A 15,251-nucleotide genomic window follows, 5' to 3' on the forward strand; every position below is an offset into this window, starting at 1 on the left:
ACATAGCTATGACAACAACATTACAAATAGGCATCAATGTCCAAGCGTGTTATAACAAGCTTGCTAACATCGCTGACTAGATTTCTTCCTAGCGGCTAAACTTAGCAAAACCTGTTGAAATTGCTTACTTTGTTTATGACAAACTAGCGAGTAATACTCCCGCAAAGTGGATTACCTGTCACCACTAGCTCCATGTTACATCGAACTTGCTCAAGCGGCTTATCGACCGACATAGTCGCCCTCTCTTGATCGGAGCAGACATCCGCCTAAATCAGTGTTTCTCAAACTTTTTCAGACCAAGGACCACCTAGCCAATAAAAGAAAACTCGTGGACCATCTAACTAAATAGAAAATCCCAGGAACAACAGACCTGGCGCCAGACAATTGTTAGCGACTGACCGCAGTAATTCAGTACCAACAGTAGGCTAGCCCACTGGAATTAATAAATGCATCCTAGTAAACATCATTTCGGAATTAAGAGCTGTCATTATCCAACGTCACACAACACAGAATATAGTTATCATCTTGTTGTCTCCGCAGCGGTAGAAAAAAACGCTGTTTGAATGCAGCTCCGCAGCGGGATAATAAGGCTGAACCATCTCGTCGTTGCACCTTCTCCTTGCCTGTGTCAGAGGCTTTCTCATTTAATTTTCTTTTCATAGTCGATGTCTTAAGCCACCAATACATTACCTTGTTAATAGATTAGGCAACTCTTTATTAGATTAGGCTACTGGCTGTGTTCTCTTCGTTCTGAGTTGTATGTTAGAAATGTCGCAATTATTTGCTTTTGGCCGTCGCACACCATTACGGGGCACTGGCGGACCACACTTTGAGAACGACTGGACTAAATAGAAGCGGCTTACATTTTTTCGTTAGTTACATGAGGCAATTATAGGCTTTCGAGCCATAAGCGGGTTAAACGCCTCATGAGCGGCTTATATTGACAAATGTAAACGTGTCTCATTTATTTGACTAATTTGCTAACATTTCATCTTAACAAACCTGCCTACAAATGACCCAAATATCAATACAATATGTTCACCTGTGGTTGAAAGACACCCTGTATGTCCCATGTTCACGGTTTCAAATAGATTGCCTGTGTTTTAAGCATGTGATGTGTCTGCATGTTAACTGCATGTGTTTGCATGTGTCTGCATATTAACTGCATGTTTACAATTAACTGCATGTAAACAATGCAGCAGCAGAGAATTTAAAGAAAATTCCCAAATTCCTTGAATCTCACCTTCATGACTCCATTCCAATTGTCCCCAGTGGAGACACGGAACAGCAGGAGGAATGCCATGCCAAAGTTCTTGAAGGTTGCGTAGCGGCCCAGTCCCTCACAGGGGTGAGTCTCATCACAGACTACCAAGCACAGGAAACATAGTTGTGTGTCAACATGATGTCTTAAAACTAATTGTTAGCATCTTCACAGCATATCACCAAAGTTATTGTAATGAGGGAAAATATTGTATTGTTTCTGGAAATTGATGTGTGTGATTTTTTTCCATTAGGATAGCTATGACAAAAGCTATAACTACCATGAATTGATACATCTTACATGTTACATTTAGTGCTAGCTTGCTAAACAAACTAAAAGCATTTGGTGCTCTACTTTCTTGATATTTTGTAATATTTAGCATGAGTTTATTCAGGTTTGTTGATACTTCGTACATCGTACAGAAGAAGAAAAAGAAGAAGAAGAAGAAGAAGAAGAAACTCAAAACGTAAGAAAGCAGAACAAAAACTGCTATAAAATGGGATTGATTTTTGTACAAATTCAGTTTAAAGGTAAAAAAAAAGAAGAAATGCATGAAGTTCTGCTTTAGACTCTCCAACATGTCTACAGTAAGCTCTTTAAAAAGTTGCGGTGACAGCTCAATTAATTTAGAATAATACTGAAGGGCTACATGTCTGCTACTAGGCACTTGGAACGGAGTGTTTGGTGATGAATGACAAAGGGAAGACATAAATAAAATATTTTGTTTATTTTTGCATCATACTCACTCATCTGCATAGTTATAGTAAGATAATCCATGTGAGTTGATAATTTCACTTTAGGAGGTGGTGTAGTTTGAAAAAAAGAAGAGGACCAAACACAGAGCCTTGGGGTACCTTTGTACCATGACGCTTTTAATGATCAATCTGTCAGGCAGGACTGTAACCAACAGTATACTGTACCAGAAATATCTAGATCAGAGAGTAGATAGGAGGAAATGGTGGTTCACCATGTCAAAGGCTGATAACAGGTCCAGCAAAACCAGAACTTGCGACAGAGCAGCAGTTCTTGCATCCCTCAGAATTTCAGTCACAGAGATGTTTCAGTGGACCATAAGAAAACAGACTAGCTAGGATCCACAAAGATTATTTCATGAGAGGAATTCAGAGATCTATGTTAAGATTTTCTGAGCACTGGAGTCGCCTTAACCTGTTTAAAGCAACAGTAAAGGGATTTGGGTCTAAAAAAAAAATAGTTTTGTCAGCTGATGGTAGATGAAAAGAATGAAGACAGAGACTGATTATTGCTGACAAAATTACATTGGAATATCTGGATTTGTGCCATTTTCTCTCGGCTACTCAGGGTACACAGCTTTCAACTGCTACATCTACTATGTTATTATGATTTGTGTAACTACTAAAACTACTACCATTATAATTATTTTAAGATCAGATTGAAAGTGTCATTATTTATCACAGGGGGTGCAACAGTGTGCGGTACATGCCCTGGTATGATCTATGGCAGTGGTTCTCAACCTTTTTTCAGTGATGTACCCCCTGTGAAATATTTTTTCAGCAAAGTACCCCCTAACCAGGGCAAACAATTAGATTGAAAAAAATATGTAATACACAGCGCTATGCCAGAATTTTCTGATTTATTAAACTCAACAACACAGATTGAACATTGAACATTGTTGCATTGAACTGAGTGCGTTTGCAATTACATTTTATTAAGAAACTTGTGCTTTTGCTTCACTGAAATTCTTTGTCAGTCTTGGTGGCAGGGAGGCTACTGCTGTGATCAAGCTCTTCTCCAGGCACAGTCTGTTTCTCTGCTTTGTTTCAAATCACAGTTATTGCTGAGAAGGAGGCCTCACATAAATATGTGGAGGCAAAGGGTAGTAGCTGCTCCAAAGCTTTCTCCCAGGTCAGGGTGCTCCTGCTTCACACATATCCAAAACTGAGTGAGTGTGGATGTGGCAAACTTCATCTGGAGGGTTTCCTGATGAGTGACAGGTAGCTTGCTTCCACATGCTTCGGACAAGAGAAATGGGTTTTTCACCCAATCCAGCTGTGTAGATTTCTCCTCCAAGACAGGAAAGTAGGAAATTTAAATTTTGAATCAAATTGGTCAAATGTCCCACGATGACCAACTTGACTGGAGCTCTGTCCACATCCTCACTAGAGAGAAAATCATCCATCTGAGGAAAGCAGGTGAAATCCCCCTGTGCAGAGGCTATTCTCCACAGCTCTGATTTCTTCAGGGAGCCTCCCACCTTGTCATACAGGTTTAAAATACTGGTGTCCTTTCCCTGCAGACATATTCAGTAAGTTCAGTTTGCTGAATATATCTGCCAGATAGCACATATTTGCAAGCCAGGCTGTGTGGCATGGGGAGATCTGTGCTCAATCAGAAAGGTGTGTATTTCAGATCGTATTTCCAACAGCCATTTGAGTACTCTCCCTCGAGAGAGCCAACGCACTTCTGTGTGCAGCCAGCAGCAGTTGTGTGTCCAGTTCTCATGCTTTTGCAAAAAAGAATCACGCTTATTATACAGTTACTTGCCAAAGTTACTTGAGTTTGATGCCATTTTGTGATTTCCGCTATAAAAAAAATGTTCTTCGCGCAAATGCGCAGCAACGCACCTTCTGAATTCAAGTTTCAATGACCTTCCTTTACGTTGAATAACCGGACTACTTGCGGAATGATATGAAAGATGTGAATTAGAAGCAAAAAACCTGTTGCCAATGACAGCGGCCATAAACTGAAAATCAAAAAATGACAAACCTGCAAACGCAGACATTTAACCCACATATTGCCCAGACAAATCAACAGAACTTTTGGAACATTCTGAAGAGCAGTATAATAACTATTTTGTAAAGAATTTTTGAATGGAGTCTAAATTTTAAATATGTCTTTAAATGTCTCACGTACCCCCTGGACTACCTTCCCCACGCGTACCTCCGGTTGAGAACCACTTATCTATGGCATTGTAATTATGAATTTAATTCAATTCCATTTTATTTATTTATATAGCGCCTAAACAATTAAAATTGTCTCAAGGTGGAAGGTGAAACATAAGGGGAGAAAGACAAAGGATGACAGGGGAGTATGCTTACTCTGGTCACCAAACAGCTCCACTCCCAGTGCTGCATAGATAAAGAACAGCAGCATGAACAGAAGGCCCAAATTCCCAACCTGTAGTAAGATAGACAAGGAGAGAAAACGCATGGGTGAAAGACGGCAGAATAGAACTACTCGAAGGACATTTTGGAGGAAGTGCAAGTGAGGAAGTTTGTCTTGACTGATTGGGAGAGGGGCTCAAACATTGCTGACCGATATTATATTCAAAATGAGCTGATAATGAGAAAAAATTAGAGTTTATCTCCACTGAATTTTAGCGGAGTGTTCAAATTGGAATATCATGTCTGAGAGCTGTGTCAAGTAGCATGCACAAGAAAATCAGGGGACAGAATAACAAGGAGAACTCATATTCCGTATTACTGGTCAGCTGTAGTTATACTATACATTCCTTCTGACATTGTTCCATTCCATATGTTGTGTTAGATGTACTGAGTAATGGAGATACCTGCGGCAGGGCCTGAATGACTGTGTCCAGCAGGGCTCTCATTCCCACAGCCATTTTCAGCAGTTTCAACACTGTAGGACAAAGAATAAGGACATCTTTCACTTCTTTCTGTATCCCCACCAAAACAGATCTATGTCTACCTATATGAGGCACAGTGAGAGAGCTTGGTAGTTGGTTAAGCATAGGTGATCCTATTCCCTTTCATACTTTCATCCCATCCCCATTACTGCTTCATCTGTGACTTTCATCATTGTTTGTGAAGGGAATTCACTGCATGCAAACACATAAAGGCACTCACCGCGTGCTATTCTGAGCACTCTCATGATGCGTATGATGGTGGGATTGATTGGAAGAGAGGCGTTCACCTCGATCTCCTCCAGGGTAATTCCCATGATAGACAGTAACACAATGGCAAGGTCCAGCTGATTCCACCTGCAATGTCATAGGGTAAAATAACACTTTGTCACTTAAAGGCACCCAGTGCAACTTTATGTAAACATTCAATGAAAAATAAACATTCAATTTCTAGTCTTTTTTACACGTAGTAAGTTTCAATAACTCCATACCATTACATATCGTCATTCAAGGAGCAAAGATGAGACGTCGTTGTGTGGTGAGAACTGATAGAAAATCGTACACAACAACAATCGCCGGTAGGGAGAGGCCATTTTTCCATTGACTGGAATCCTGCTGTATTTATTGTAGGTTACAAAAAATAAAGAAAATGGCGGCAATTGTTGTTGTTATCGATTTTCTATCAGTTCTCACCACACGACGACGTCTCATCTTTGCTCCTTGAATGTCGATATGTAATGGTATGGAGTTATTGAAACTTACTACGTGTAAAAAAGACTAGAAATTGAATGTTTATTTTTAAGCCTCGAAAGTTGCACTGGGTGCCTTTAAGTCATACTCCAATGGTAACAACAACAAAAAAATAAGCAAATAAGTAAAGCAGAGGGCTGATATTTAGCAGACACTATTATCCAAAGTGATGTAAAGACTTGCAGCGATTGGGAGTCGATCCCAGGTCCACCACTTACATAAAATTGACTCTATCCAATGCATCACCACAACCAAAAAGTTTGAAGACTGAACATAAAGTACGACTTCCTCTTTCTCTTCAATCTTCAAACTTCTTCAAAATATTCATATTTCTCACCCAAGCCCTTTTGGTACCTTTTGTAATGATTTCCCTCACTCTCATGGCCAGCCAATTCCCTATGGCCTCAGGCCATCCAAGGTGTTTCATATCTTTACACTTTCTCAAATTTATGCATTGGGTTAAGGACCCCTTAAACTTTACAGAACTCTTGTTCCAATCTCACAAACTTAATGTGTGAGATCCAGCCACTCAAAGTTGTTCAATGATGTCATAATTCATGATCAATTTATGATGAACATGACTGTGAACAAAGCCTTAATTTACCGTAGATCTGCATTTCTGGATAATAGACTATATATCCCCATGGCAATCTGGCCCCAGGTCAGTTAACCCATTATAAATAGAAATAAATAGCTTGAACAACAAGTGAACAATAGTTTGTGTGTGTGTGTGTGTGTGTGTGTGTGTGTTTGTGTGCTTTTGTGTGTGGAATGGATATGTGAAAATATATATCCAATCCATTTGCTCTTGTTTTTGTCATGCAAACCAACTTCATGTTATTTCACATTAAAGCATAATATAGCTATTCACTTTACAGTTATTTTGAATGTTTATAAATGGTATTGGTAAATGGTAGCTAATTTCTAATGATGTTGTAGCAGCTTGTTGAAAGCTCATTGGAAGTACATAATATAAAATAGCTCATTATAAGGGTATCCAATGTTGGGAAAATAGACTTATGCAAAATGTCCATAACATTTAAAAACTTGTGATGGGAAAATGTATGAAGGGGTTGAAATCAATGACCTGAGCTGTAAAAACAATCCCTCTTACCTACCAATGGTAGATAACTTGAGAACTTAAGATACTTGAGAACCACATTCACAGCATATTATAAAGGTAGGTAGTACCTTTACAATATCTAATATCTTTATTTGTAGGGTGCTGAGTACATTTATATCTATAGGTTTGCTATAGAAGAAGATAGAAGAAGGAGAAGAAGAAAAGGAAGAAGAAGATAGGCATCTATTATATAAAATATATCTCATTGCAAGCCAGTTGAAAAGAAAAGTCTTTCTCTGACCTGTCTTTAAAGAAGCGGCGGAACCCAAACGCAACAAGCTTCAAGACAGACTCCATCACAAAGATAATAGTGAAGATGTAGTTGCAGATCTTGAGTGCTTCATTCAGAACCTTTGGAGCAGACAGAAATACTGTAATGAACAAAGATGGGGCATCAAAAGGTACTGAAAAATAAACAGAAACACAGACACAGACACAGACACACACACACACAGACTGTATATTATGAAGTCCTCCAAGTAATTTTCAGAAGGAGAATGTAATAGACAAGCACACACAGTAGGTTTTCTTGAACCAATTTATGAAAGATTTTACAAAGGAAGGACACATAAAAACCCTCTTTCCTTCTCTCAGTCTCTCTGTTTCTCTCTACCTCATCCCTGCTGCTTCTCTTTCGCTCTCTTTTCTCTCTTCTCCTCTCTCACTTACTCTCTCAAAGACACACACACACACACAAGGAGTGTGTTTTTAATTTGGGGGAATAGGTCATTCTCCATGGATCAGTTTGTTTACAGGATGTCTGATGCTAACTGAGATGATGGAAAAGGATGATGAGGTACCCTAATTGATTGAATAAACTTCAGGAGACAAAGCCAGTCATTTGTTAGCATTTCCATCATCTGGTGGAGCAACCTCTCCCCCCCCCCACCCTCCCTGCTCCACCAACACAAAGTAATTAAAGCTGAGAAGCGTCCTAATGCTTCAGTGGGAATAAATTGACTCTGTGGACTGGTCAACTGCAGTGCTGAGGAGAGATGGGGGGTGCTAACGATCATCAGTACAGACAGCAGTCGCGCTAGGCTTTTAATTGAAATAGCCTGGTATTTTTAGCTTGAGGTGAAGCTTAAGACCTCAATTTGTGCAGCTTAAAGGGGCTATACCAATGGAAACAATACCCTTTTTGAGGAACTCTCAGTTAACTCTTTAGGACATGTTTAAAAAAAGAGTCAGTACTTAAAGCCGTTGAATCCCTATTGCGGGCTTCCCTTTAATATTACCACAATTATGCTTTATTGCGAGACATATGAAATTCACAGTAACCAAAACAACACAAGAAAAACAATAATCCCACAGGTCTCAGTCTTCTAAAGAAAGAAAGAAAGGTGGTATTTTTAATCTGCTTATATCTGTAAGTAAATTTAGCTGTTGGCATTGTGCCCGAAATATACAGCACATCACATTCACATATGCAAGTGTAACTGCTGAGTAAATCTTATATACCTGTGGATAACAACTACATTTATCAGACATATGCGCCCTTTCTCCAGATGAATTTGCATCATATTGGATTGCTTGGATTGGTTATTGGTAGGACAATTATAAGACCACATTACAGCAATGACAATGACAACACAACTACAATTAATAGCATACACACGACAGTGATGCCTTACAAAAACAAAAACAATATGCATAATCGTAACATAACAAACAGAAATGCGATATCAGGCCAAAAAATGAATACAAATCCATTGCTACCAGGGGGCCCCATTCTGCACCAGCTCTGTGAACTTCATCTAAAAAAAAGTCCTCTCTACCTCAGAGATTTGTATAATTTTTCCATATGTGATTATGCTTTCCTGTGGGACACATGGGGAGTGAGGCCAGAGAACCAGGCCCAATATCAAGGTGTCTAAACCTACCCTTGGTTGCTGGTAGTGCTCCATGGACATTGTGATGACATTGAGGGCGATGACAATAGTAATGAAGAGGTCCAAGTAGTGGCTGGTGCACATCTTGTGGATAAGCAGACGCGTGGGGGAGTAGTCAGAGTAGTATGGCTTGCTCTGAGCTTCTATGGAGGAAGGGAATGAGTGGCATTGGGGGACAGCATGAGATGGCAGTACATAAAAGGGTTATTTTTGGGGTAAAGTCACTCACACACATTCAGGAGAATTAAAGGAGAGAGAAGCAGTGTAAAGTTCAGAGTATAACATTGCTTTTCAGCAAAGAGGAACATTTGCAGAAGCATAGAAAAAGAGTAAGAGTGGGTTACAGCTTTTGCTGGCACAGTCTGTCCTAAGCATGAGTCACAGACTGAATCACAGGGGTGCTTAAGCTGCACCATGCCTCCAGATCCTCCACAACGGTTTGTCAGCAGCAATCCTACCAGTTCCCACATCCTTCTCTTCACAATTATTCAAATAAGTTCTGTCAAGAAGCACAAGATGATGACAAATCAGCCAAATTTTATCCTCAAGGAATTTCAGATTATACTTGTCAGTGTTTATATTTGTAAACGCTGTAGAGGACTGAGGGCAAGGTATTTAACCATTCTTTCTCTCTTTCCAAGAGACATAAATACAAACAACATGAAAAAGATCATCTGTACCAAACAACAACTTCACCAAACAATATTATCACCTAAATATATTTGGCTAGAAATGGATCATTTGACTAGGAACCAAGACTCCCTTAGTTGTCTTCGTGTTATAACAGGGTCGGCAGCGCAGCAGGGGTAGCATGGCTTTGTACTTCAGTACAGGGGGGGCAACCGGGGGCAACAGTCACACTGTTTACTACCTGATGGTTTGCACATACTGATTTACACATACTGCAGGCCCTGTCTCTAACAAATCCTTTGGCCACTGAAGAGGATTTTGCTTAGCAAACAAAATATAGCTAGAACTGCTCTTAGAGCTAACATATATGTAGAATTAAGTCAACTATATGGTTCTGCTCACATGTGTGGGTAGCCTATACCTCTGTCTTGTATATTAGACATAGAAGAAATGTACTGTATGTCTTATTTTATGAATGAGAGTGTATAATAGAAGTTGTGTAACTGTGTACATGCATGTGTAAAGTATACTTTACTGTTGCATGTACAAACTTGCATGGTTTCAGCATGGCGTGGGTCTTCAGGACAGGATGCCAACCAGAACACTCCTGTACTTCATTATCTCAAGACTCCTCAAATGCACATGGCTGGCATTCACTTTAATTCGAGCCATGTTTAATTGGCCTCTTTCTGAATGTGCTGACATCACATTCACTGCTTTTCATAACTTGCAGGTTATGAATCTCAGATGTCCAGGCTTGGCCTGGATGGGGACGTTTTAAAGCTATGGATGTTGGTGCTCCTGAAACTATTTGGCTCTACAATATCTAAGGCAAGGTTACTGCTTGAAAACAGTGGCACAGTTCTGAGGTTATTGCATGGGACACTTTTTGGGACCCTTAGACATCTATGTAACTATAACACAAAGCACCTTTTCTTTGATGCTGAGTTTTTGGATCCAGCTACCACTGCTGCTCTGCCATGGATATTTTCCACTCTGAATAAACACTTTTCTGTATATTAGTTGTAGGGTTATTATTAAGAAAACAACTAAGCAAAGGCAAAGCATTTGCAAAGGTGTTTTACTGACTGTAGCCTTTGGGTACTGCACTGTTATGTGAGGTGAAAGTGAAATGGAATTTTCAGTTTGGCTCACACATCAAGTATCCACTTTTACCCAATAAAAACTGGAACAAGCAAGGCTGAGGAGTGTGAAGAGCCAAATTACCCCTCAGCTATTCCAAAGCCTTCAGCTTTCACTCCTCCAATAGGACAGAATCAGAGGGAAAGAGAAAAATAGGGGAGAGGGAGAAAGTGAAAGAGGGATGAAGAGCGTGATAGAAAGAGAGGGAGAGAAAGGCGGAGAGAAAGGCAGAGAGACAGAGAAAGAAACAGAGAGAGGCGGTAGTCTTTTGCAGAGGGAAAATTGATTGAATGTTAGGTTCCTACTGGCAGCGGTACTAGTCTGATGTCATGCCATATCAATTCTTCAAGAGAACGTCCACATCACTGGAAGCCAAATTCACTTTAAAAGAATTTCAGGGCAGTGAAAATGGATGGACTCCATTTTCATCCAATAAAATGGAAGAGTGAAGTAGTGCATCAGTGTACAGAAATGTGCTCTAAATCGTTGGAGAGGCACACTCACACATCATTTCAGAAAGATTTTTGAGGTTTCCATCCAAATAGAATTTACATGGGCTACATTTGAGTAGCAATAGACCACCACAGGAATACACCTTAGCTCTATCACAAGCTTCTTTTGGAACCAAAATACCACATTGTAATGTTGCTGCTGAACTACATCTGTCTAGGGAGTTGAATAGATCTAGTGCAATACCCAGTGGGCTACATCTATTAGTCTAGTGATCTCAATCAAGCACATCAAAGTACCCATGCTTTCTTCTCCATGCAACCTGTTGGGACATACAGAATTATAATGCCAAATAAGAGGCTATGGATCTCCTTATGAGTAAAATACATTATTGTCAATGAATGATATCAGTTCCTTTTTGACACCAATTAGAGAGCTTTACTTTGTACAGAAATGATCAGCACACACTGCAGTGTGAAAATGTTTGACTGTTCATAACTGAACCAAGATCAGTTAACTTAACTTCCTGTAAAACTAGCCATATCATTACATTGTGCACTCTGATGCAAATGTGAACGCCATACACTTATTTTGGCTCACGATAGATTTAGCAGTTTAACAGTTTATTAAAACAGTTAATAGACATTAAATTAGCACAGAAGGTTGTAGAACATTGAGTCATATATTCTTTACCATGGACTTAATTCCTCCTGTCTATTGAGTTATATTGCTTTTACTGTCAAATAGACAATAGATAATGAAAGCACATTGTTGCAGGAGTTTGTGGACCATGTTATTTTCACTGTGCCATCTACACAGACATTGCAAATGAGCCACACATGGTACTAGTAAGACACTGGCTTAAGCTACTACTAGCAAGCTGTCTTGAGTAACATGTTTCTATTCCTATATATTCAGAATTTATACAGTAACAATATTAGAGACAAACACTATAAAAAACACCATAAACTTGTTCTTCAATGTTCTTCAAACATCTGTGCCACTTCAATGGAGTGAAGATATTTTAACAATTGTGACACAAAACACTGCTCATGTTGTTTTGGTCTTTCGGAACTATTTGTCAGCATGAAAAAGAAGTCATGTTTATCAATTTGTAATAATTGTGGAATGATTTACGCAACATATTTATATACTTTTCATCAGTATTCACTTGTATGGATGTAAATGATTTTGAGATTGTAGTTTGAGAAGGAACTGTGAATGGTGAAACAAACCAAAGGTCTACATGGTGAGGGACAGAGATGGTAAAAGCAACCACATAACACGCCAGTGCTCCATTCTGCATGTCATGGATATAATGTTAACATATAGCAGTTTTCTTTTGTTGTCCTAGTGCCACCTAGAGAAAATAAAAAATACCGATGTATGAATGTGTGAATTTGTGAAAATTCGGAAACATAACCTCTCATTTCACTTTTCCTAACTCCTTTCTTTGCCATGTCTCTGATGTCTGGCTACCGTAACATGTTGTTTTTAATTTGTGCACTTACTTGTCTCTCTCTATGGTACGACTTTTGCTTGCAACGCTGATGACCGTGACCATTGTTCTCCACCCTACGTTTACAAGACAATCTATTAGAATACCTAATTCCATTCTCTCATTTCTTCCCCTCTAACTTTCGACTCAGAGTGCGAGGTGTTGCCGTCCCCTGCTTCCTGATGCCCATTCCCACATCAAAACTTTTACAAAACATTGCATCACACACATATTCAGATTGCCTTCTCTTACTATTTGATCACAGTCATCTGCTCATTCTATTAAAAGGAACCCTATGAGTACTTTAAGATTCTCAATATGTTGCTTGACCATTATATTTGTATACTAACATTACTCTCTCACCTGACTACCTCTCTTTCTACACTCTGCAACCTGTGTGTATGGCTGTTGTACATCTGCCCAACGCCAAAAAGGCGTCCTTGTGAAGTATTTGCATGATTCTAACCAAATGTGAGAACTGGCTTTCCGGAAAATGGCTTTTAGGTAGTGCTGTAGCGATGCGTCGATGATGTCGACGCGTCGATTTCAAAATTACGTCGACGCCATATTTTTACGTCGACGCTTCGCCACATACACGTGGTTGACCCAAACAGAAACAAACATTGCGCAAGGACTGAGAGAGCAGAAACCCAGGGAATTGCTTGGCGCCATTAGTTGATATTGGCGATCTAACGTAGTGAATCATGATACATACTATAAGCTGACCAACACCATGACTTAGCTCTCTGTGCCGTTTGTTCATGCTTAGTTGCCGTGTTCTGCAGCCGTAAGTTAACGTTAACTAAACTGACACACTAGTAGCTAGCTAACGTTAACTACTAGCAACCAAGCACGAACAAACTGCACGGAGAGCTATAGTTTGCTAGCACCACCGAAGTGCGCAGAGCTCAAGCTACACAACACACTGAACAAACGTTAAATTAATGTAACCAACGTTACTTATTGTCCCCTTCACGAGAGACAATGGGGTGCGTTTCTATCTCCATTCTCAAACGCACCCTATTGTCTCGTATTTAACGTTTGTTCAGTGTGTTGTGTAGCTTGAGCTCTGCGCACTTCGGTGGTGCTAGCTAACTATCTTCTTAGCTCTCCGTGCAGTTTGTTCGTGCTTGGTTGCTAGTAGTTACGTTAGCTAGCTATAGCGGCAGCGGCCAGACAGCTGTGTCAGTTTGGTAAACGTTAACTTACGACTGCAGAACACGCCAACCAAGCACCAACAAACGGCACAGAGAGCTAACTCATGCTGTGGTCATTTACGAGTCAAACACATAACATTAGACTAACGTTGGCCAGCTTGTAGTATGAATCATGATTCACCACCACGTTAGATCGCCAATGTCAACTAATGCAGCCAAGCAATGTCCAGGACAGGGCTGCACATAAGGTGGTGCGCAGTGCTCATCAATGAATGAATGTTTTTATAAGCACTGAAAACATTTAAATTAATGAGCACCACATCCAAATGTGATAGGGCTCATTTGAGTACCAAACATTTTTACTGTGAACTCTAGATAAACATGAAATGCATTGTTGGACTTTTGCTGTGCAAAACGGTGCTCATTAAAGTATATTATTAAGATTTTTTGGGGTATTTATTTGAGATACATTATGGTTTTAATCGAGCAACAGAAAAATAATCGTTAGACTAATCGTCCAATTAGTCGTTAGATTAGTCGACTATTCGATAAAATAATCGCCAGATTAATCGTTTTGAAAATAATCGTTTACCCCCAGCCCTACTTTTAGGCACTATATGCCTGAACCTGAAACTTCTCAATGTGTTGGCAGCTTCAAGTGGAATCATCGACTTTTCAAGCAAAAGTGGAAAAACTATTTTGGGCAACGGTGTTGGTGGTCACCTAACTGATGGCTTGCATCACAACATATAGACATGGCTTTGACTGTTGTAGTTCAACTAAGACAGATGAAGATCAGGAGGTTCAGACATGCTACTGTTTGTAACATTTCACATTTAGAATAAGTGACTGTACTCTGTCAGGAGTAAAGGGCAAGGCAAGATGGCAAAATAGTTAGTATATTTGAAACATTTGACGTAATGTTGGCATCAGCAATGAGCTTGGCCAAGATTGCAGCCGATATAATACAATGGTGTAATGATTGAGCTACGTTTCCAGCAGCTTGTTGAAGAGTAAATAAACTTTATTGTCTGATACAAGTTCCTTTACTTAGTAGGCTAAACACAATTCAATTCTATTGTGAAATAGCAGCTTATATTGCTTGTTGTTATTACTAGTTGGTAAAATAGCACTGTGTAATCTTACCATCATCTTGTCAGTCACTGCCGTTTTGTTCATCCTTGTCCCACTACCAGTCCACCTACACAGTGTGCACTCACTTGCACTTAACCAGAGTTTGCACCAACCCATGAGTGAGAAGAGTTATTGAGCAGCCTCTCATAACGGCATTGGCATTAGTGCATAGCCCTATCACCGTGTGTTAGGGAATAGTACAGGCATAAAGGTAAAGCTCTATGCTCCAAATTCACTCTTTCTATCTATACCCATCCTTGCACCTTGATGAGCAACACTCAGAGCACTGCTATAAATATAATATATTATATTTTTATATATTTTAATTTCCTTTTTATATTATATTATTATATTAGAGAATATAACCAATGTTAATCTTTTAAATCTAAAAGTTTGCTGATCTACTACTTAGATTAGAATTTACACTTCACATCCATTTAGGTGCCTTTGGCATGCACATGTGGTTTGAAACCTGTTTTTCAATTATTATTTACAAATAGAATTATTTATTAATAATTTTAAAAGTGCAGCCATGTTGTGCCACAGATAATACATGTACTCAACTAAAAAATGCTGGAATGGAGGTCGAAT

The 15,251-nt window shown here is 39.4% G+C and overlaps 1 protein-coding gene across 1 annotated transcript in view; it reads right to left on the reverse strand.

The window, feature by feature from the left end:
• The window catches only part of cacna1g (calcium channel, voltage-dependent, T type, alpha 1G subunit), a gene marked incomplete at both ends in the record, with an annotated part of 176,828 nt that overhangs the window by 18,017 nt on the left and 143,560 nt on the right, over positions 1-15,251 (reverse strand). Inside the window, 6 exons of the mRNA XM_080833891.1 lie at positions 1,244-1,365; positions 4,339-4,417; positions 4,809-4,879; positions 5,107-5,240; positions 6,998-7,107; positions 8,640-8,791. Of these exons, the coding sequence (XP_080690017.1) occupies positions 1,244-1,365; positions 4,339-4,417; positions 4,809-4,879; positions 5,107-5,240; positions 6,998-7,107; positions 8,640-8,791 (668 nt within the window). The remainder of the gene's footprint in view (positions 1-1,243; positions 1,366-4,338; positions 4,418-4,808; positions 4,880-5,106; positions 5,241-6,997; positions 7,108-8,639; positions 8,792-15,251) is intronic.

Source organism: Sprattus sprattus (assembly GCF_963457725.1).
Source record: "Sprattus sprattus genome assembly, chromosome: 3".
Classification (NCBI taxonomy): domain Eukaryota; kingdom Metazoa; phylum Chordata; class Actinopteri; order Clupeiformes; family Clupeidae; genus Sprattus; species Sprattus sprattus.